Source organism: Belonocnema kinseyi, chromosome 10 (genome assembly GCF_010883055.1).
Source record: "Belonocnema kinseyi isolate 2016_QV_RU_SX_M_011 chromosome 10, B_treatae_v1, whole genome shotgun sequence".
In the NCBI taxonomy this organism is placed as follows: domain Eukaryota; kingdom Metazoa; phylum Arthropoda; class Insecta; order Hymenoptera; family Cynipidae; genus Belonocnema; species Belonocnema kinseyi.
In genome coordinates this window covers 1,241,927-1,266,658 of record NC_046666.1, presented here as the reverse complement: position 1 = coordinate 1,266,658, position 24,732 = coordinate 1,241,927, and the positions used below count along the sequence as shown (strand labels likewise).

Below are 24,732 nucleotides of genomic sequence, written 5' to 3'. Positions count from 1 at the left end.
TTCAGTGAAGTTCCTACCAAAATGCAGTACCTAAACGTACTTTATTGTACTCTTATACATTTTCCAAAGTTTCAGCTCGATATTTTATTTATAAAAAAAGTTTTAAGGTTCAAAAAAACATTCAGTGAACTGAAAAAGTGAGGTCGGTAATATAGGAATTTTATTTGTGTCACATGCCCTTAAGTTGACCGAAAAACTTGACCGAGAATCAGAGAAATTGTCCGTCGAATCGCCACCCTGCTTATATTCTCAATATGTTTGATTCCAATGAGACTCATGATCCATGAAGATTTGTATTTTCCAGAGCACCGCAACTACCAGGAGTTCCGGGAGCTCCAGGCGCAGCCGACCTCGAGGCAGCACTGCGTCGTCTCACCCCAGCAGAAGTGATAGCTAGACGCGCCTGTCTGAGCACAGGAACGGGTTACACCTATGACTACGATGGCGGTGCCAATTCCCCGCCAAACTTCCTGCCCTTCGGCTGTCGAACGCCCGACAGCATCATGTCGACCGGAAGCAGTGGCAATCTCAGTGGCTTCAGCGGAAACAGTGCTTGGCGACTCCCCGAGAAACTGCAGATCGTCAAGCCCATCGAGGGCTCGCAGACGCTCCATCACTGGTCGCAACTCGCGACGCCAACTCTCGGCGGTCTGCTGGAAGAGCGGCCGGGCGTGAAGACTCGTGGGGGCCGAGGCCTCGAAGATCTCGGACTTGAAACGTACACGTTGACGGACGTCGAGGAGGATGAGGAGTACGCCAATCCCGGGAAGCTCTTCCAAGACACTGGCTCGATTTATACCTACACGAACAGCACAGTTCTGCATCCCGACGATCACACGAGCGTGACGGCGAGTGTCGCCGGGAGTAGGGTCGCGAGCGCCCCCGACAGCGAGATGAATTCGGGACTGAACACCCCGAGGACGCTCAGTCGACGGAACTCGACCTCGACATTCTCGACGACACTCAGTCTCGCGAAAATGCTCAACGAGCGCGGCATCAAGGCAGTGACGCCCTCCTGTGTCGCGACGCCGAACGAGGAGAAGAACTTCTCGCCGACAGCGACGCCCTGCAACAGTCCGGACGGGAGTCCGTGCCAGTCAAGGTCGGCCTCGCCATCGCCTACCTCGTCTCTCTCCTTTGGCCTGTTCACGACCGGCGCCGAGTTGCTGAAACGCACCTTTGGCAGCGAGACAACAACGTCCGCGGCTCCGCAGCAACAGCAGAAGCGCAAGCGAGCGAAAAATCCGCTCTCGAGGTCGGAGAAGAAGGCTCTGACGGGGATTCGACTGGTCGAGAAACTCGAGAGGATTGGAATTGAGGCGATTATGGCGAGTAGTTCGAGCACCTCGCCACTGGCTCTGCAGGGGGCGCTTTACACGAGGAGGAATGAGAGTCCCATGGCGCAACTGACTTTCCTCAGGAACTCGATGTCCGGCAGCTTGAGCCAGGAGAAGCTCTGCTACTCCTCCTCCTCGGTCTCGTCGATCAGCGATGATTCTGTCCCGTCGCTTCCGAGCGATCGCTCGAGGGGCAGTGACTCGGAGGGGCTCTTGAGTCACTCGAATCGACAGCGACGGGCCGGAAATCGATCAACGAGGCCCGATTTGGGCCAAGTGAAGCCTCCGGTTGCGCCTCCTGTTACCAAGGAGTCGGCGGCGCAGTCTGCTCTTGGCACGATCAGTTCGCTTCTCTTTGGCAGGAAAGGCGGTTTGCTCTAAAAGCCTCTTGAGAGCGAGTTTTATTTTCTTTTTTCTTTTCTTTTGTCTCCTGAAATCCCGGAAGCGAGTGTTGAAGATTCCGATGGTCAGGCTGTGAGAGATTGGTTGCTCACTTGAGGTGTTTCCGATGTTTTGCTGAAATAGGGACTGAAAGTATTCAATTCACTTGAATTTCTTTGAGTTTTTTTTTTCCTATTCTTTCGAAATCCTTGAAATGATTTTAAATTTTTTAATTCTTAAACTTTTTTGACTATTTGAATTCCTCTGAATTCAATTAAATATTTTTGAATTCGTTGAATGGTGTCGGTTTCTTGGATTCCTTAAAATTTCTTGAATTTTTTTAGATTCTTTACGTTGTTCTGAGTGTCAAACGTAATTTTCAAGTCCCTGGAATTACGTGTCTTGAAGGAGTTCGGGGAATTCTCAGTAATTCTGGTAATTACTACATTCTGGTTTTATATATTATTTAGATTTTTTCTTAATTCGCTTGAATTTTTTTAACTTTTTATGAGTTTTTTTTTTAAATTCTTTGCAATTTTTCGAATTGCTTGAAAGGCTTTTAAACTATTTCGAACACTTTTGAATTCTTTAACTTTCAGGAAAGCTTTTGAATTTCTTGAGTTATATGAATTTCTTCAGTTTACTGAATTCCTTCGACTGCACGGATTTTTTCGAATTCCTTGAATTCACTGTAGTTCTTGAATTAACTGAATTTCTTGAATTTCCAAAATTTTTTAAAATCAACTGATTTCTTGGAGTTTTCTGAATTTCTTGAAATCTCTGAATTTCGTAAATTCTTCTAAATTCCTTAAATTATCTGAATTTATCGAATTCCTTGAATTTCCCTAATTCCCTGAATTTCTTGAAATTTAATGATTTCTTGGAATTTACGGAATTTCCAGAAATCCGAATTTCCTAAATCCTTGTAAATTCCTTGAATTCTCTGAATTTCTCGAATTGCTTGAATTAACTGAATTATCTGAATTTCCTGAAATTAGTTGATTTCTTGGAATTTTCTGAATTTCCTAAATCCTCGTTAATTCCTTGAATTCTCGGAATTTCTTAAATTATGTGAATTTCTTGAATTTCCAGAATTTTTTAAAATCAACTGATTTCTTGGAGTTTTCTGAATTTCTTGAAATCTCTGAATTTCGTAAATTCTTCTAAATTCCTTAAATTATCTGAATTTATCGAATTCCTTGAATTTCCCTAATTCCCTGAATTTCTTGAAATTTAATGATTTCTTGGAATTTACGGAATTTCCAGAAATCCGAATTTCCTAAATCCTTGTAAATTCCTTGAATTCTCTGAATTTCTCGAATTGCTTGAATTAACTGAATTCTCTGAATTTCTCGAATTGCTTGAATTAACTGAATTCTCTGAATTTCCTGAAATTAATTGATTTCTTGGAATTTTCTGAATTTCCTTAATCCTCGTTAATTCCTTGAATTCTCGGAATTTCTTAAATTAGGTGAATTCCTTGAATTTCTAGAATTTTTTGAAATCAACTAATTTCTTGGAGTTTTCTGAATTTCTTGAAATCTCTGAATTTCCTAAATCCTTTAAATTCCTTAAATTATCTGAATTTATCGAATTCCTTGAATTTACTGAAGTTCTTGAATTAAACAAATTCCTTGAATTTCCCTAATTCCCTGAATTTCTTGAAATTTAATGATTTCTTGGAATTTACGGAATTTCCAGAAATCCGAATTTCCTAAATCCTTGTAAATTCCGTGAATTCTCTGAATTTCTCGAATTGCTTGAATTAACTGAATTCTCTGAATTTCCTGAAATTAATTGATTTCTTGGAATTTTCTGAATTTCCTAAATCCTCGTTAATTCCTTGAATTCTCGGAATTTCTTAAATTATGTGAATTTCTTGAATTTCCAGAATTTTTTGAAATCAACTGATTTCTTGGAGTTTTCTGAATTTCTTGAAATCTCTGAGTTTCCTAAATCCTTTAAATTCCTTAAATTATCTGAATTTATCGAATTCCTTGAATTTACTGAAGTTCTTGAATTAAACAAATTCCTTGAATTTCCCTAATTCTCTGAATTTCTTGAAATTAACTGATTTCTTGGAATTTCCTGAATTTCCTAAATCCTTGTAAATTCCTTGAATTCTCTGAATTTCTCGAATTGCTTGAATTAACTGAATTCTCTGAATTTCCTGAAATTAATTGATTTCTTGGAATTTTCTGAATATCCTAAATCCTCGTTAATTCCTTGAATTCTCGGGATTTCTTAAATTATCTGAATTCCTTAAATTCTCTAAACTTCCTGAAATTAACTGATTTCTCGAAATTTTCTGAATTTCTTGAAATCTCTGAATTTCCTAAATCCTTGTAAATTTCATGAATTCATTGAAGTTCTTGAATTAATTGAATTTCCTGAAATTAACTGATTTCTTAAAATTGTCTGAATTTCTTGAAATCTCTGATTTTTTTTAATTCCATGAATTTACTGAAGTACTTTAATTTCTTGAATTTTTCTAATTTCTCGAAACTCCTAGCATTATTTTGAAGTCCTTGGAAATTCTTAGAGTCTTCAAAATTCTCTGTAATGAACCGAATTAAAAATATTGAAGAAATTCAGAGAATTTCGAATGATTCAATGTATTTAGAAAAAAACAATTCAATAAGTCTTAGAATTCAAGAAAATCGAAAAATCATGTTAAAATTCAAGGAATTCAGAGAATTAAAGGAATTTGCATAATTCTGGGTATTCATAGAGTTTAGAAAATTCGTAGAATTTAGGAAATTCATAGAATTTACAGGAATTCAATGAATTCACAGAATTCAAAGAATTAAGAAAATTAAAGGAATTTATAGAATTCTGGGTATTTGTAGAATTCAGGAAATTCATAGAATTTACCAAATTCGCAGAATTTAAAGAATTCAACAAATTCGTAGAATTCAAAAAATCCATCAAATTCTTAGAAATCAAAGAATCCACAAACTTGAAGAAATTCTTATAATTCAAGAAATTCGCAAAATTCACGAAATCCAGAAAATTTGAAAAATTCGGAGATTTAAAGGAATTCAGGGAATGAAAGTAATTGATAAAATTCTGGATATTCGTAAAATTCAGGAAATCCTTAGAATTTACAGACTTTCAGGGATTCAAGGAATTTACAGAATTTAAGGAATTCAAGAAATTCAGAGAAATAAAGGAATTGGTAGAATTCTGGAAGTTCTTAGAATTTAAAGAATTCAAGGAATTCACAAAATTCAAGCAATTCACAGAATTTAAGGAATTCAAGGAATTCGGAGAAATAAAGGAATTGATAGAATTCTGGATATTCGTAGAATTCAAGATATTCACAGAATTCAAGGAATTCAGAGAATTAAAGTAATTGGTAGAATTCTGGATATTCGTAGAATTCAGGAAATTCGAAAAATTCATAGAATTCAAGAAATTCAGAGAATTTTTGAATTCAGGAAATTAAAGTAATTTGTAGAATTCTGGGTATTTCTAGAATTCAGGAAATTCATTAGATTCACAAAATTTAAGGAATTCACCAAATTCAGAGAATTCAAGGAATTTGTGGAGTTTAGAAAAGTCTTAGAATTTGCAAAATTCGCCGAATTCAGAGAGTTCAAGGAATTGAAAGAATTAAAGTAATTTGTATAATTCTGGGTATTCGTTGAATTCAAGAAATTCTCAGAATTCAAGAATTTCCGAGAATTGAAGAAATTTAGAGAATTAAAGTAATTTGTATGATTCTGGGTATTCGTTAAATTTATGAAATTCTTAGAATTGACAGAATTGACGAAATTCGCAGAATTCAAGGAATTTAGAGGATTAAAGAAATTCAGAGAATCCAGATAATTTAATATGGCGGTATTGATTGCCACAAAAATAAATACGTGAAAAAGTATATTTTCAAACCCTATTTTAGTGCGAGATTCAAAACGTTGGAAATGATAAGTTTTTTTTATAGTAAACAGTATTGATTTAGTTAACCAAGTATTTTTTAATAGTGAATTTTGAGTTAAGGATTTTTAAATAATTGAAGAGATAGGGGGGGGAGACGATGTTCTGAAGTGGAATTATTAGTTTTAGGGAATTAGAAAATCAAAATATTAAGGAGAAAATAGAAATATTTTATTATCGCATAACGTATTTTAAGTTTAGTCAAGAAATACTCAGAAATTGAATTCTGAAAGGAGAATTATTAACCAAAACGGGAAGTTTTCATGAAATAAAATATGTTTGTTTTATTTTTCCTAAGAAGACATTTTTTTTTTTACCAATCAGATTTTCTAAAATTATTAAAGTAAATAATAATTTGTAGTTAAATCGAAGAAATTGAATTCAACTCTTTAAATTTGTAATATTTTGAAAAGTCTCTACTATTTTTTTATCTTAAGATTATTAATTTAAATATTTGTACAAACTTACCAAGTCTTGCGAATTTGCGAATTTCAATTTTAAAGACTTGATTCCAGTAGAAAATAAATTCTCCTTTCAGAACTCAAATTGGCAAAAAGGAATTTCTAGAGAAAATGTTCAACACTCGCGTCTCTAATTATGCAGTTTACTTTTTACGTTCCTGTCGTAATTTTTAAATGACATGTGCTTGCGACGATGCACACTAGGGTGGTCCAATTTTCTTAAATTCCATATTCTCGCCCCCTCCAGATTCTTGAGGTCAAAAAAAAATATGAATGCGTACTTTTTTTTAATCAATTGATATTTTAGGAGTTGCTCAAAGACCATAAAATTTTAGATCTATTTCTCATGGGGAAAAAATATTTTTTTTGTGAATTTGTCGGGCAAAAAAAAACCAGATTTTTTTTTTTTTGCACAAGTTTTTAGTATGAAAAATATTACTTTCTTAGAATATTGTAATTTTGTTTAAACAGTTTAAACAATTTTTTATTATTTAGAAACTACTTTTCCTCAAATAAACTTAGAATAATTCGGGGTTTTCCAAATTTTTGAATTTTTCTTCGACTATTTATTTACAGAGAAATATTAATCAGCAAAAATTGACAACCATAATTGTTGAAACAATTTTGCGATTTATTTTAAGAGAATGTGGTTATAAATAATAAAATTTGTAAAAAAATATAGGTTTTTTCCCTAGGAAATCGTTTTTTTTTCTTTGAAGCTCAGAAATCTGGAGATGAGAGCTTGAAAATTCAGCAAAAAAAAAGTAAAATTTTTTTTTTTAGACCACCCTAATGCACACTTATCTTACAGCGTTTATATATACTATAGAATTCGCTCTTATACGAATTTTCACCCCCCAAGTGAAAATAAAAGTCGGGAGATTTTTAATCCAGAAAAGTTTTTGTAGGTCAGATTTAATTCGATGATCGATCAACGGTGGTGCAAAATATCGATATCGCTATTTAAATACTTAATTTAAAGAGACAGCGTGATTTTTCGGAAAAAGAAAAATCTCCAATGTTTGAAAAATATCGAAAATCTGATTATCGAAATTGAAAATTTCCGGTAAAAGAAATTTTAATACCCGAAATTTCAAATTATGGATGACAAAAAAGTACCGAGAATATTTATTAATAGTGTTGAAATCGAAAGGAAAAATTAACAACACTTAAAAAAATGCAGAAATTTTAGAAAAATTTTCGATATCGAAAAACTGGGAAACGTTAGAGAATTTTGTTGGTCGTTAAAAGCTAGGCATAAGAGAGGACATTTTTTTTTTTTAAGATAGGAAACTTTTTCAAGCATGTGCAGACATTATTTTTTAAATTGTGACACTAAATTAATTGCCTTTTTTTACAAGTAAATTTATAGTGAAAGTATATTTGAATAAAAATAATATAATAATTGTTTACTGAATTTTTTAAGTACCGATAAAAAAATGTTTTAAATTGTTTTAATTTAGCTAACTAAAGGATTTAGCAACAAATTCAAGAAATTAATTTGGTATTCAATGTTATTTATTTTTATTTTTTCTATTTATGTAAAATTTTTAAAAAAATATTTATATAAAAAAATTTTGCCTCCTTTTATAAAGTTTGTAACTTTCAAAATTTAGGAAAAATCGTTATTTAATTTAATTTATAAAAATAACGTTTTTACACAGTGATTTGATTATAAAGTTTGAAAAAAAAGATTTATAATTAACTCGCCTAATTGTTTTATACTTTAGGATGTTTAAAAAAATGGATTCGTCTCTCGAGCCCATTAAAAAAAAAAAATTATGTTAGTCTAATTAACGCTGCTAATGGCTTTTTTGACTTTGAAATAGAAAAAGATATAATTTGTTTATTGCAAAGTAAAATAATCCATTAGTGGCGCCAATTAAAAATTTTTAAAAATAATAATTTTTGCAAGTATTTTCTTTAAATTCTAAAAAAATTCCTTAGCGTTTAATTTAAAAAATGGCTTTTTTGACTTTGAAATAGAAAAAGATATAATTTTTTTATTGCAAAGTAAAATAATCCATTAGTGGCGCCAATTAAAAAATTTTAAAAATAATAATTTTTGCAAGTATTTTCTTTAAATTCTAAAAAAATTCCTTAGCGTTTAATTTAAAAAATGGCTTTTTTGACTTTGAAATAGAAAAAAATATAATTTGTTTATTGCAAAGTGAAATAATCCATTAGTGGCGCCAATTAAAAATTTTTAAAAATAATAATTTTTGCAAGTATTTTCTTTAAATTCTAAAAAATTCCTTAGCGTTTAATTTAAAAAATGGCTTTTTTGACTTTGAAATAGAAAAAGATATATTTTGTTTATTGCAAAGTAAAATAATCCATTAGTGGCGCCAATTAAAAATTTTTTTAAATAATAATTTTTGCAGAAACGGCTTTAAGTATTTTCTTTAAATTCTAAAAAATTCCTTAGTATTTTATTTTAAAAATGGCTTTTTTGACTTTGAAATAGAAAAAGATAAAATTTATTTATTCCAAATTAAAATAATCCATTAGTGGCGCCAATTAAAAAATTTTAAAAATAATAATTTTTGCAAGTATTTTCTTTAAATTCTAAAAAAATTCCTTAGCGTTTAATTTAAAAAATGGCTTTTTTGACTTTGAAATAGAAAAAGATATAATTTGTTTATTCCAAATTAAAATAATCCATTAGTGGCGCCAATTAAAAAATTTTTTAAATAATAATTTTTGCAAGTATTTTCTTTAAATTCTAAAAAAATTCCTTAGCGTTTAATTTAAAAAATGGCTTTTTTGACTTTGAAATAGAAAAAGATATAATTTTTTTATTGCAAAGTAAAATAATCCATTAGTGGCGCCAATTAAAAATTTTTTTAAATAATAATTTTTGCACAAAGGCTTTAAGTATTTTCTTTAAATTCTAAAAAAATTCCTTAGCGTTTAATTTAAAAAATGGCTTTTTTGACTTTGAAATAGAAAAAGATATAATTTTTTTATTGCAAAGTAAAATAATCCATTAGTGGCGCCAATTAAAAATTTTTTTTAATAATTATTTTTCCACAAAGGCTTTAAGTATTTTCTTTAAATTCTAGAAAATTCCTTAGTATTTTCTTTAAATTCTAACAAAATTTAGGGGATATTTTGACACGAAAAGGAAAAATTGTAAAGGCCACTATTTTAGAAAAAAAATTTTTTTGAACCACCCTTTATTTATTTCTATTTTTGTTGCTTAATTTTCCGATTTTTTGAACATACTTAATTAAAATTTAACCATTTATAGATGGATAATTAAAGGGGCTTTTCAAATTTTGTTTAATAGTTTCAGATTAGAATTTTAAAAAAAGGCTAAATTTTTTTTTCGTAATTAAACCAAATGCCCTGAATTTTGGTACTTGAAAATTTCTGAATTTTTCTAGTTGCTTTAATTTCTTCAATAAATATTTTCGGTAATTTCATCTTCGATATTTCGGAAAATTCCATTTTTCGTAAATTTTCTATTTCGGTAATTATATTTTCGTTATTTTTTCAAATTCGAAATTTTGATTTTTCAGCAAAATTATTTTGTCCCAATGTAAATCCTTCGAAAAGATCTAGTGTCGAAAAATTCGACGGACGGATCTGAAGGAAAATTAAGCGCTGAACTTGCGAGCGACGCGCTTCTAGTCGCGTTCGGTGTCAAGCCTATTGATATTTATAATAATAATAAAAATTAAAGAACGTTATCCTATTTTGCTAGTAGAAATATAAGAGTTCTAGAAAAGCTGTAGAGGAAAAAATAATTACGCAGGTATTGGAGGAGACGTAATTTATTTGTACAGAGAGAGAGAGAGAGAGAGCGTGTAAATAGGCGAAGGACAGTTAATCTATTTATTTTGCTATTGATACACTCAGAAAAATATTTTTTCTTCAATTAAAGAAATTCTTTCTGGAACGTATTTATTTTTCTTGATTTTTTTTATCTGAAATTAACTGCAAAAAGTCGTTTTAAATTAAAGAAAAAATTTCTTTGAATCGAAAATTCTTTTTTTTTCTGAGACAGTTGGATATCAATAGCTCGAAAGGATTAATGTCGTACACTACGCGGTTTTGTGCACAACAAAAAAAAAAAAAGAAAGAAAGAAAGAAAAAGTGAAAAAAGAAAGAAACAATTTTTACCAATCGGATGCCAATTTATTTTACGACTTTTTGGGGAAAATCGTTTTGTTTTTACTTGACTTTGTGTCGAATGATTTAAATGAAATCGCGCTACTTTCGGTCTTCGTTATTTGAAGATTGAACAACTAGCGAATCGGCAACGTTGTAAATAGTTTTTTAATCTACATTTATGTAAACCAGATTTTCAGTTTTATGCTCTTTTCAGTTATAAACCGCTGGAGTGTGCATGGTTATACTAGTCGTACGAAACAATAAATTAAGTTGAAAAATCATTTCGGTGTGTTTTTTTTTCAGCTTATTGACGAAGACTTTTTCACAGTTTTTTATTTTTTTTTTATTTGTAAATTTGTAATTAATTAAGTAGATTTACTTCTGATTGTAGGAAAATTAAAAAAAAAAAAACATGCAAATTTTTATTATTTGTATAATATTTATCGTTTTTATTTTAGGGCAGGGAGTTTCGGTGAAGAAATTTTATTTCACTTGGGACAGGAAATTTTTTTAATGGAACGAGGATTTTTTTTAAAGAATAAAAACTGGGATTTAAGCGAAAGGAGTTTTAAAAATTCCTGCTCCAAGTCCAATTTTTTGGTAATTTGAAAGTTTTTTTAGGATGGCCGCTGGTATGGGAAACCGAGAATGACAGTGAATTTATTTATTTTTAGCAGATATTATATAAATTTTTGGAACAAAAAATCCTTCCAGCTTTGATTTAAACCGTTTTTTAAATAATTAATTTAATTTTGATATTTTTTTATTATTATATCATTCAGTTTAGAATGCGTAATTCGAAAATCTATCCCCTTAAACATTTTCTGTTTTAGATTTTTAATTTTTAAGTGGACATTTTTCATTTAAAGAATTTTAAAATGCAGTTTTAAAGAATTCAAAATTAGAAGTGTTTTAAATCTAAAATTTTGGATAAAAAACATAATTAGTTATACAACTGTGAATATAAATAAATAAATAATTTTTTTAATTAAATTGTAATTTCAGATTTCAAAAGTCAATAATAATTGAATTTACAAGACTTTTCGGAATCAGTCCATAATTTTTGAATTTGCAGATTTTAACGGTAAAAATTAAAAAAATTTAATTGGACAGTCTTATCAGTTAAACAAATGTAAACGCCCGATTGAAACTTTATAAACTATTTTTAATTTTAAAATAATTTCAAAATAACATATTCATTATGGAGGGCTTTTAATAAATTTCAAGTATTATTTCACTCTAGAAAATTCTATTTCTAAACCATTCAATTTGAAAATTTTTAATTTAGACAAAAGAACAATTTCTCCATATTTAGAAATATCTGACTGTTCATTTAAAATCAGCAATTATGAATTAAATATTCAAAACTAAAAAAACTGAATTTTGAACGTTATAATTTTAACTGATCGATTAAAAAAAAAAAATTAATTTGTAAGTCGAGTTGTTGAATCTTGATCATTACAATTCAACAACTCAAGTTGATATATAAATAAGAATTTAACACTTATTATTCTCAGAAAAAATGCAAGTGAGGTGAAGAGATACTTAGAAGTTAAAAAAAAAATTATTTTAAGACTTTAAATTATTTCGAATAATTTAAACGAATTGTCTACGTAGACTGACAAAATCCTAAAAAAGAAGAAAAAACTCGAGTAAGGTGAAGAGATATTTAAAAGTTTCAAAGGAAATTGATTTTAAAAATTAAAATGATTTCGAATAATTTAAATGAAGTATCTACGTGGACTGACAAAATCCGATCAAATTCAATTAAGGTGAAGAGATATTTAGAAGTTTAAAAAAAATCTTTTCAAAACTTAAAATTATTTCAAATCATTTAAACAAAGTTTCTGCGTGGACTGATAAAATCCGGTAAGAAAGACAAAATTCGATTAAGCTGAAGAGATATTTAGAAGTTTCAAACAAATAATTATTTTTAAAGTTAAAATTATTTTGAATAATTTAAACAAAGTGTCAAAATGGACTGACAAAATCCGAAATAAAGTTAAAATTCGAGTAAGGTGAAGGAATATTTAGAAGTTTAAAAAAGGAATGATCTTAAAACTTAAAATTATTTCTAATAATATAAACGAAGTGTTAACGTGGATTGACAATATCCGGAAAAAATTCGAGTAAGGTAAAGAGATATTTAAAAGTTAAAAAAAATGTTTTTAAAACTTAAAATTATTTCTAATAATTTAAACGAAGTTTCTACTGTAAAAACCGGTAAAAAAGAAAAAATTCGAGTAAGGTGAAGAGATATTCAGAAGTTTCAACAAAAAAAAAATTATGTTAAAACTTGAAATTATTTCGAATAATTGAAATGAAGTGTCTACGAGGACTGACAAAATCCTAAAAAAGAAGAAAAAACTCGAGTAAGGTGAAGAGATATTTAAAAGTTTCAAAGGAAATTGATTTTAAAAATTAAAATGATTTCGAATAATTTAAATGAAGTATCTACGTGGACTGACAAAATCCGATCAAATTCAATTAAGGTGAAGAGATATTTAGAAGTTTAAAAAATAAATGATCTTAAAACTTAAAATTATTTCAAATAATTTAAACAAAGTTTCTGCGTGGACTGATAAAATCCGGTAAGAAAGACAAAATTCGAGTAAGCTGAAGAGATATTTAGAAGTTTCAAACAAAAAAATTATTTTTAAAGTTAAAATTATTTTGAATAATTTAAACAAAGTGTCTAAATGGACTGACAAAATCCGAAATAAAGTTAAAATTCGAGTAAGGTGAAGGAATATTTAGAAGTTTAAAACACGAATGATCTTAAAACTTAAAATTATTTCTAATAATATAAACGAATTGTTCACGTGGATTATCAATATCCGAAAAAAATTCGCGTAAGGTAAAGAGATATTTAAAAGTTTAAAAAAATGTTTTTAAAACTTAAAATTATTTCTAATAATTTAAACGAAGTTTCTACGGTAAAAACCGGTAAAAAAGAAAAAATTCGAGTAAGGTGAAGAGATATTTAGAAGTCTCAACAAAAAAAATTATGTTAAAACTTAAAATTATTTCGAATAATTGAAATGAAGTGTCTACGAGGACTGACAAAATCAAAAAAAAAAAAAAGAAAAAATTCGAGTAAGGTGAAGGAATATTTAGAAGTTTAAAAAAGAAATGAACTTAAAACTTAAAATTATTTCAAATAATTTAAACGAAGTTTTTACGTGGACTGATAAAAACCGGTAGAAAAGAAAAAATTCGAGTAAGGTGAAGAGATATCTAGAACTTGAAAAAAAAATTATTTAAAAACTTAAAATTATTTCGCATAATTCAAACGAAGTGTCTACGAGGACTGACAAAATACAAAAAAAAAATCGCGTAAGGTAAAGAGATATTTAGAACTTTGAAAAACAAATTATTTTAAAACTTCAAATTATTTCGAATAATTTAAACGTAGTCTCCAAATGGACTGACAAAATCGAAAAAAAAGAAAAAATTCGAGTAAGGTGAAGAGATATTTAGAAGTTTCAAAGAAAAATGATTTAAAAACTTGAAATTTTTCGAATAATTTCAACGAAGTGTCTACGTGGACTGTCAAAATCCGAAATAAAGTTAAAATTCGAGTAAGGTGAAGGAATATTTAGAAGTTTAAAAAATAAATGATCTTAAAACTTAAAATTATTTCAAATAATTTAAACGAAGTGTCTGCATGGACTGACAAAATCCGAACAAAATTCGAGTAAGGTAAAGAGATATTTAGAACTTTGAAAAACAAATTATTTTAAATCTTAAAATTATTTCGAATAATTTAAACGAAGTGTCTACGAGGACTGACAAAATCCAAAAGAAAAAATTCGAGTAAGGTAAAGAGATATTTAGAACTTAAAAAAAAATTATTTTAAAGTTAAAATTATTTTGGATAATTTAAAGGAAGTTTCTACGTGGACTGACAAAATCCGAAAAAAATCGAGTAAGGTGAAGAGATATTTAGAAGTTAAAAAAAAAAATGTTTTTAAAACCTAAAATTATTTCATATAATTTAAACGAAGTTTCTACGTGGACTGATAAAATTTGGTAAAAAAGAAAAAAATCGAGTAAGGTGAAGAGATACTTAGAAGTTTCAACAACAAAAAATTATGTTAAAACTTAAAATTATTTCGAATAATTTAAACGAAGTGTCTACGTGGACTGACAAAATCCGAACAAAAAGAAAAAATTCGAGTAAGGTAAAGAGATATTTAGAACTTTCAAAAACAAATTATTTTAAAACTTAAAATTATTTCGAATAATTTAAACAAAGTGTCTACGTGGACTGATAAAATCCGGTAAAAAAGAAAAAATTCGAGTAAGGTGAAGAGATATTTAGAAGTTTCAAACAAAAAATTATTTTAAAACTTAAAATTATTTCGTATAATTTCAACGAAGTGTGTACGTGTACCGAAAAAATCCGGCTATTGGTACCAAAATTTAGGTGCAAGTATCCCACGGCCTGATTCAAAACAAAATTTAGATTTTAGCAGATTTCGAGCAAAAAATTTAGAGGCTTGTTAAGAACCTTGAAAAGCTTCAGAAGATTATAAAACATTTCCTCAGAATATTAAAAAATGATTTTTTATTTTGAAAAATGAATCAATAATTAGCTTTTCAAGTTTTCAATTTTCAAAAATGTTTCAATTTTTGGTTGAAGAATGATCTTTTTTATTTGAAAATAAGTCTTTTTTGGTTCAAAATTTATTTTCTTATCTTAAAACTAAATTATTGAAGTTTTGATGGACAATTCTTTTTTTTTTTAGTGAAAACAATTTTTTTGTGGGTTGAAAATTCATCTTTTTTGTTGAAAAATCATTTTTTTGAATTCAACTATTCCAGTCGAAGAATCATAATTTCATTTGAAAATTCATTAGTTATAATGAAAAAGAATTTTTCTATTCTATATTTGGTAAAAAATGGCTTTTTTATAGTTAAAAATTCAACTCTTTTTTTTAAATGCATGCATTTGGTTGAAAAATTGTATTTTTTTGATAGAAAATTAATCTTTTTCTTTGGAATTTTCTTGGAATTTTTTTAATTAATGTAAAAGTTGGCGTTAAACACATTTTTCAAATAAACTTGGAGACTAAACGTTTAATTTTGTGTTAATCATATTCGTTAGAACAATTCTTTTTTATCAATTTTTGTAAATCCAAGTTAATTGTTAATTTGATAAACCAATTCAGATTTTTGTCAATTTTCAACTGGAAGATATCCTTTTTTCGACAGAATCAATTTAAAATTATTTGGCAACATCCTTCCTTTATGATACTTTATCTACAGTAAAGTAATTGTTTATAGTATACACCATTGTATAAATAAATTCACAACTTTTCAATAAACAGATGTAAATTTTTTATGATTAAAAATTATGCTATGAGAAATAGTTATTAATTAGGAAGTACATTCAAAAAAAAAGATTCTTTGATTCGAAGAAATTGTTTTTTGTTTTAATAAAATTTTTTTAATTTAAATTATTTTCTTTATTCTGAAATTATATTTGGCTAAATAAAGAAAATTGTGTTTAAGACACGATTTTTAAACATAAAAACAACTGCAAGAATATAAAAACTTTAATTAAATTTTTATTCATTTTGAAGTCATTTTTATTTAAGTAAAAAAATGGTTAAAAAAACGGGGTTTTCATTCAAAAGAATTTTATAAGTAAGATGAATTATGAAATACACCCTACATTTTGTTTTCATTCAAATAAAATATTTTTGAATCAATGAAACACATTCATTAACTACCATTAAAAAAATGTTTCTTGGATTCAATCAAAAGTTGCTATGAATGAAATATATTTTGGTTAAAAAAAATGGTTGTATGTTCCAATAGCACGTTTTTTTAAATTTTGAATGATTTTCTTGTTTGTATTATTTTTGATTAAACAAAAAACATTATGTCACAGAAATGGTTTCTTTAATTGAGAACCATTCGATGAGTAATATTAATTATGAAATAGACTAAAAAAAATTATCCAAATCAATTTAAAAAATCAATGGACCCTCAGTAAAAGAAATGTTTATATGAATTAAAGTTTTATATAATTGGAAATGACTTTTTTTATTTTAAAGTTGTTTTTGGTTAAATAACAAAATTATATGAAGAAAAGTTTGTTTGATTTGACAAAATTTCTTTGGTTCAAAGAAATGGATTATTGCTACAATTAATATTTTTCATTTAAATCATTGTATTTATTTTTAAATTATTTGGGTAAATAAAAAAAATATTCATTGCCACTCAGTTAAAAAAGTTTCTTTGTATGAATGAAACTTTTTATAAAATTTGAAATGATTTGCTTAATTTTAAAGTTGTTTTTAGTTAAATAAAAAAAATTATATCAAAGAAAAGGTTTCTTGTCACAATTACAAATTTTCTTTAAATTCAACCATAGTATTTATTTTGAAATTATTTAGTTAATTAAAGAAAATATTCAAAAAATGAATGATCGAATCAAAGAAATATTCATTGTCTCTCAGTCGAAAAAATTGTATATGAATAAAACTTTTTGTAGAATCTTAAATGATTTTCTTAATTTTGAAGTTGTTTTTGGTTAAATGAATAAGTTATATCAAAGAATGAAAAAAAAGTATCTTAGATAGAAAGAAATTTTTTAGGATTAAGAAATGGTTTCTTGTTCCAATTAATATGTTTACATTCTCATTCCTGAGAATGTATTGTGATCGTCCAAATTTTCAATCTCTGGTTTTTAATTAAGATCATTTTATTCATTATGAAATAATTTGTTTTATAGAATTTTAAATAATTTTCTCCATTTTAAAGTTCTGTTTAGTTGAATAAAAACAAAATATATCAAAGAATCGAAGAAAAAAAATTTTATTTAAAGAAATTTCTTTGGTTTCAAGAAGTGGTGTTTTTTGTTCCAATTAAAATTTTTAAATTTAAATCATTCTCTTCATTTTGCAATTATATGGTTAAATAAACAAAATATTCGGAAAAATGAATTTTAGAATCAAAGAAAAATAATTACTGGCTCTGACTTCTTTATTTTAAAATGATTTTCCATATTTTTAAAAAATTATATTTGTTTAGAAGAAACAAAAATTGTTTCCAATGTCCAATTAAAATTATTTTTGATCAAAATAAATTTTTCTCTTAACAAAAATGATTTTTCCGTTTGAATAATATTAGTTATTAAAATAAGAAAAATTTTCTTTAAAAAATTGGACACATTCAGTACAACATTTCTTAATTTTTTTAAAACGAAAAAGAAATCTGACTTTTAAAAATTTAACAAGATCTTTATTTGTTTATGAACTTCATTTAAACAATGAATAATTATCAAGTATTAAAATTATGCATTTCTTTATCTTTATTTACAATATTAACAGTCAGTTTAGATTTTTTTTAGAATTTACTAACCGTTGTTTCTACGCATATCCCGAAGAAAAAATTAAAAAATAAAGTCTTGAAGTATTTTTAATCTTAATGGATTGATGAATTTCTTAATATTTTTTTCATTAACCTACTGAATAGTATTAGTTGTAATAAATTATTCTTTGCTAACGTGAAAATATTATTTTATATAATTTAATTATTATAAATAAAAATCAAGGGGCAAGACAGCTTGTCGCGCATGCTAATTGTTGTTATTGAATTTAAAATTGAAATTAGTGTAATATTATATTTTAAATTATAAAAATTATACTTCCGACGTCCACTCAGGCCAATTTTGAATTTGATTATAAAGTTCCATCCCGGGACTGATGATGCTGACAACTTGTCGTCCGGCGATCACTTTTACGTCAGGCCGCAAAGCTCCTTCAGATTTTCCACAAAGAATGAGCTTGTGTGCTGCCGTCAACATTTTTTCGCTTGCTTTTTTATCTGAAAAATAAGTAACTATCAATAATATCGATTTAAATAAATAAAAAGATTAAACAATCTTTCATTAGAAAATAAGCAGAATTAATTAATAAAAATTTTACTTTTTATTGTTCATAACATTTTTGTTTGTTTAAAAAACCTATTATCTTATAATATCGCGAAATAATAGTATTTTCCAGACCAGCCAGATGAAATCACAGTTATTTTAATGTACATTTTTTTGAATAAATTATAAAAATTAATTAAAATATTTGAATTCTTTTATTCACTTTCTCAACATTAAACATTCTATATTTTAGTTTCATTTTTAAATTTATCGAAATTGGAAAATTTCGTTCCGAAAATTTTGCGATGGTCAGTTTAAAAATTAAAATTTGTAGATTTCAATGTTCTTTTTAAAATTGTTTTGTCACTTCTTCGAAATCATAGAATATTTAATTAAAAGGCTTGATAGATGCACAATTTTAAGTTTAAAATATTTGCAATGAAACAAATTTTGGATTAAATGCCACCAGAATAAATTTAAAAAAAATTAATTGAATAATTTCTTAAACTCAAGTCTTAAAGACAAGACTTTTGAACTAGGCAGTAAAAATTGGATTATTTTTCGTTTTAAAAAGTTACAAAATATTGAACATTTGAAACTCAACTTTAACAAAAAATTAATCGAATAGAAAAGCTTAAAAATCATGCAATTTTAAACATTGAAGTCATAGATAGCAATTTTATTGTATTCTTTATTTTATTCTTTAATGTTCAATGTAATAATTTGAACTTGTCCAATTTTTGATTGAAGATTAAAAAAAAGAATGAATAATAATTCTAAAATAATTGTTAAAAATTAAACGATTTGGAATTAAAAAATTAAAAATTGTTTTACTGAAAATCAAAATGGATCCAAATAAATATATTGGAAATTGGTTACTATTTTTTTCTAATTTAAATAAATTGGTTAAAATTTATAATTTTTTATGTATTTTTTTTTAACTACAGTAATTCAATAATTTCTTTAGTTTTTAATAATTACAATTTTATAGTTCTGAATTTTTATTTAGAAACCTACATTTTCAGTTTTTCTCTTTCATAAGTTTTTATTTTGCAATTAAAATTGAAATTGTTGCATTTTGAAAAAATTTGTGATGTTCTGCAGTTCACATTCTTTCATTTTTAATATGTTTCACACAAATTTATTTTCATTTTTAAAATTTTTTTGAGAATTATTCATTTATACATATTTTTTATTGGAAATTTATTCATTTGGAACGTATTTATTTTTTGTTCAATTTTAATTTTATGTCATAATTTTTTATGTGCAATAACAATTGAAATTTCTAGAATTTCAAAAGCTTTCACTTTAATACATTTATTTTAGTTTTCGATTTAAAATTCTATTTCCATTGCTTTTAATCAGAAATAATACAATTTAATTTTCATTGCACTTTTAGTGATCCAATTAAAAAATTCTAATTTCAAAATATTCAATTTAAACTACTTTTTGATCAAATTAGGCAAATTTGTAAATTTCGAATTTTTTTATTATATATATATTAAATTTCCTACGCCTTCAATTCGAAAGTATTAATTATTGATTAAAAATATAAAAAACTGAATTAAAAAATTATTTAGGTAACGAATTTAAAAATTGTTTATATTTTTAATATTAGAAATTAAAATGGTGTCAGAAAACTAATTCGTAATTTGATGAGATAATAAATTCTTTAATTTAATAAAAATTATTGATTAACCAATAACCATTAACAAATCTAAACATTAGGAAAAAGTATTGTCACTTGTTATAAAATTGAAAAAATGCTTAATCATGTTGAAACTACAATTAATTAGCGACATTATGAGATAATTTATTGTTTGCACAAATAGAAATTGTTTAAACAATAAGAAGTAACTTGAAAATAATTAGATTTAGAATACACTTTTGAAACCTGTTGAAAAAATGGCAAAAAAATGGTTTTAAAAATATTGAAATTTAAAAAAATTGCCTTGCCTTCATAGCTTCCTATAAAAGCAAGTCCTGCAGACTTTTTATTGTATCCGTATGTGTGCGCGCCTTCTTTTTTCCACCCAACCCCTTCATATACATTTCCATCACCTCCAATTAGGAACCTTGAAGAAATTAAATTTTTTGTATAATTTAGATAAATATTTTGTATGCATATATTTTAATTATTTCTATTATTGTTATTATGTATTTAATTTTTTTAAATAATTTTAATATTTTTTTTGTCTTACGAATAGCCAATATCACTCCACTTTAATTCGTCCATGTGGTAAGATTGAATATTTTTCACACGATTTGTGCACTGAGATCGAGTTTCACATTCAGGTGTTGCTGTATGATGTATGACGACATATTGAAGTGGAGGAATGAGAAAATTATCAAATTTTGCTGTTTTGGCACTCCACTGCGATCTCGAAATAATATCCGGACAAGTTGAATCTTCATATGAAAAATAATAATAAAACTATATATTTTTGAAAATAAGAAACAAGCAGAAAAACTGTTTTCTTATAATTAAATTTTTATTTTAATTAGAAAACAAACACACATACTATGCCCGAATTTTTTGTATTGTTTCACGCAACTTCATAATTTAAAATAGATGTTAATGCAAAATTGTTTTAAGCGACGGAATTAGTTAGGTGGTGATTCATGACTCATCGAGGTGTCAAATGTTAAGCACGCACGGGCGCGGTTATCGCTCGGATGGGTGACCGCTCGTAAATCTCGCTGTAGTTTCTCTGCGGTTGAATTATGAACGAAAAGGGAGAGGTTTTAGATGCCGAGAATTCTGGTAAAAAAAAGGTTATAATTATCAAAATTTAAACGAAAAAACACATAAAAAATAACAAAAAAAGGTAAAGGATAGCTAAAGGACCCTGGCAAAACCTAGGTTGTGAGCAATGAAACGTTTCATTGTAACATTGAAATTTTCAAATGTTTCACAGTCAAAGTTTCATCGTTTCATGAAACATTGGGGGGGGGGAAGAGAACTTCCTTATGCGCATGCGCGGAAATCAGATCAGGTTAGGTACTTCTTTTAAAATTTGAGTTAGCGTCTCAATGTTTCTCAGTGTTTCCGTAGTAAAATTGTGATATTGGTGAAAATATTAAAAATTATTGCTCTGAATACTTCAATATGCCACAGTCTATTAATTATAACTAATAAATATATATGTATATAAACTTAATATAGGAAAATTGGGTATTTGAAATTCTTAATCAAGTAACAGTATTTGCTATAAAACTCAATTTTGTTCATAAATTTTTAGTATTTAATTTAAGGGAAAATTATCAAAACATACTGCATTATTTAATTGCTTATTTAATCAACGATTACTTAAGAAAATGTGTGTTGATTTTCACTTCTTATTATATGCGGTTTGAATTTTCCCGCCACCTCCTTTGAAACATTGCAATGTTTCACGAGACCTTGAAAGTTTCATGAAATTTTACAACCCTAGGCGGACCGAAGGAACCGAATGGAGCCTCTACAAAGTACCCGTAAAGATCCCATTGGGTATCCATTCGGTTCCTTTTTAAAAAAAACTCGAAAAAACAGCAAAATCAACTTTTAAATTGTTGAAATTCGGTTTCTACGTTAAATTTTCTATTAGAAACTCACGGAGAAATCGCAATAGTTTGTTTTGCAACGGTAAAAAGTTTAAAAAAATATAAGACGTATAACGCCTGTTGACTGCTACTTACAGGCGTCGCGTTTGAATTGTAACAGTCAATAGGGGTTATACGTCTTATATTTTTTAAAACTGTTTACCGTCGCAAAACAAACTATTGCGATTATTCCGTGACCTTCTATAGGGAATTTTAACGTAGAATCCGAATTTCAACAATTTAAAAGTTGATTTTGCTGTTGTTTGAGTTTTTTAAAAAGGAACCGAATGGAGACCCAATGGGGTCTTTATGGGTACTTTGTATTTTTTAAACCATTTGCGTTTTTTCGGTGTGTTTAGCGTTTTTTTTTTAAGAAGATGGACAATTTTATTCAAAAATCCTTGGGCCTCAAAACTTCTTAACAATTTTAGGTTATGTTGGCGCTTTACATCAGAAATCGGCATTTTCAATAAAGATTAAATATTTTAAAACAATTTACGTTTTTCAGTTCTGTTATCATTATTTATTTTATAAAACCTCGAATTGTAAAAAAATATTCAATGTTCTGAGAAATCAATATAGATTTCAGGTGAAAAACTCGATCATAACCTAAAATTGTTCAACAATTTTTTATTTTCTTCGAAACCCTAATAATTTTTTTTAGGTTAGATTAAAGAATAGCTGGTACCACCCTTTATTTCATAGAATTATTTTTTTATAAAATCAAAGTATTGTAACATAAAATTGAAGTAAATTTGAAGCGATTTGTTAAAAGCAAGCATTAAAATTATTGTTAATTGCATTATTATAACGTGTCAAATATGGGTCTACCAAAAATTTGAATTTGTCATATTCAACTTACCATTAAAGTGTTTTTAGACATTCTTCCTGGGAAAAAGAGTATATATACGAAAAATGTTAATCTTGTAAATAAAATGGAACATATTTTGTGAATTATTTTCACCAGTATAACCAATTATAAAAATTTCATTTGAAATTTTTTAAAAGTTGGAAAAGGGGTCGAGGTGCTTTAGAATTTGAAACGACTCCTTCTTTAACAAATTTAGCAACGGTAAGTTGAATACGGCAAATCCAAATTTTTGGTAGACCCATATTTGATACGTTATAATAATGCAATAAAAATAATTTTAATGCTTTATTTTAACAAATCGCTTCGAATTTACAATAAACAATTGGAAATCAGGATGATGATTTTTGTTTAAAATTGCTCATTTCTGATGCAAAAGACTAACACAAACTATAATTTTTAAAGATTTTAATTATTCTTCGAGACTTAATGACTTTGCTAATAAAATCATTTTAAAACAATACTAGTTTCCAGCATAAAACTAAAGAATAATAATAGAGTAAAAAATCGTATAATTTTTTTCAAATTGAAAATATCAATTTTCGATGAAAAACACAAATGTAACAAAAGAGTGTTTCAAATTTCAAATATTCTTTAAAAACTATACCGATTTCAAGTGAAAACGCGAGCATAACCTACAATTGTTGAAAAATTGTTTACCTTATTTCAAATCCAATGATGTTTGATTAAAAGTGCCGATTTCCGGTATGAAAAGCAAACATAACCTCAAATTGTTCAAAAGCGATAAAAATTTTTTGAAATATATAATCAATATTTTCGGTGATGACTGCAAGCTTATCATAGAATTTAAAAAATTTAATCTTCTTTGAAATATAATAAAGTATAAAATACCGATTGCCGTTGTGAAATACCTACATAACCTAAAATTGTTATAAGTTGTAAAACTTTTGAATCTAATGATTTTTATTTAAAAATGTAAACTTTCAGTAAAAAAAAATAATGATAACAAAACTGAAAAACGTAAATTGTTTAAAAATGTTTAATCTTCATTGAAAATGCCGATTTCTGATGTAAAACACTAACATAACCTAAAATTGTGAAGAAGTTTTGAAACCCAAGGATTTTTGAATAAAATTGTCCATTTTCTTTTTTAAAAAAACGCCAAACCCACCAAAAATACGAAAATGGCTCAAAAAATCTTTGAAACTGAATAATTTTTAGTTAAGAATACTCGATCCCGGTATATTATTGAAAAATGACAATTTTAGAAATATTAATTCTTTTTCAAAACGTCATGATTTCGTATTGAATTTAAATAATTTATAAGGAAATTTGAAAGATTGTATTTAGATAGGAATATTAAAAAGCACTAAAACAAAATTAATAATTAAATATAATTTATGAAATTTTATAAATAAATGTAATTAAATGCACTCACCAGCTCTTGCAGTTTGCAGTATTATTGGCAGAATAATAAAAAATACATATTTTACTGAAGACATTTTAACAATACCAAGTAATTATTAATAATAATTTGTTTAAAAAAATAATTTTCATTTGTGAAAGAGGAAGAAATTTAAACAAAGTAACGCTCGTAATGACTGATTGAACTCACTTGTATATTCCATTTATTAATTATTATCAAGCAACATGATTCACCGCGTCAGAGGTTATCTACTCATATGTTTAAAAAAAGCAGCGATTTGCAGAAATAGAAATATTGTTTTATCAAATTTTAAATATCTTTTTGCCGCAAAGGAATTTGGAAATAATTTTTATTTTTTAGTCTTTTTTCTCTAGGTAGGAATTTGTTGTTTATTGAGTAAGCTAATCTGGGAGACCTAATTGAGACTAATGATCAATCTGTCTTGTCTGATACAATATAGCACGTCTATGCAAAATCATGAAGTACTGTAAACAAAGTTGTCTTGTAAAAGATCAGATATCTTTTTCCTTTTAGTTTGTAATTACGTCTGAGAGGTGACGAATAACAGACGCATCGGTACGTCAGAGAAATTCTATCTCACGATATTCAGTTATCAGTTAAATCAGTTAAATCAGTTGTCTGAAGTTCTTAATTTATTCTGCGAAATGGGGAAAGAGTTGTACGTGAGTCTACTTTTAACGCTTTGTGAGATTTTTCCCCTTGGTTTCTCGGACAGTATTAGTAAGTTAATGAACAAATATTTATTAAAAAAAAAA

The 24,732-nt window shown here is 27.1% G+C and overlaps 2 protein-coding genes across 3 annotated transcripts in view; one reads left to right on the top strand and one right to left on the bottom strand.

Moving 5' to 3' along the window:
- The window catches only part of LOC117181412 (trafficking kinesin-binding protein milt), a 117,162-nt gene extending 114,798 nt beyond the window's left edge, over nt 1–2,364 (top strand). For both annotated transcript variants that reach the window (XM_033374037.1, XM_033374038.1), the window contains one exon: nt 305–2,364. In XM_033374037.1, the coding sequence (XP_033229928.1) occupies nt 305–1,718 (1,414 nt within the window). In that variant the 3' untranslated portion in view covers nt 1,719–2,364. The remainder of the gene's footprint in view (nt 1–304) is intronic.
- Nucleotides 2,365–17,762: 15,398 nt separating this feature from the next.
- Nucleotides 17,763–24,328, bottom strand: LOC117181413 (peptidoglycan-recognition protein SA-like). The gene is made up of 4 exons (XM_033374039.1): nt 23,969–24,328; nt 20,321–20,528; nt 20,076–20,194; nt 17,763–18,073 (listed from the first exon to the last, which is right to left on the bottom strand). Exons 1-4 carry the CDS (start codon nt 24,030–24,032, stop codon nt 17,889–17,891), a joined length of 576 nt encoding a protein of 191 aa, XP_033229930.1. The 5' UTR covers nt 24,033–24,328; the 3' UTR covers nt 17,763–17,888.
- Nucleotides 24,329–24,732: the final 404 nt, after the last annotated feature.

Excerpts from the sequence above, each read along its gene's own strand:
- LOC117181413 (XM_033374039.1), bottom strand. The coding sequence starts at position 24,032 with ATGTCTTCAGTAAAATATGTATTTTTTATTATTCTGCCAATAATACTG. Across the intron at positions 20,195-20,320 it reads TGGAGTGATATTGGCTATTC|GTTCCTAATTGGAGGTGATG; the intron begins GTAAGACAAAAA and ends AATTTCTTCAAG. Across the intron at positions 18,074-20,075 it reads TTTTATAGGAAGCTATGAAG|ATAAAAAAGCAAGCGAAAAA; the intron begins GCAAGGCAATTT and ends CTTATTTTTCAG.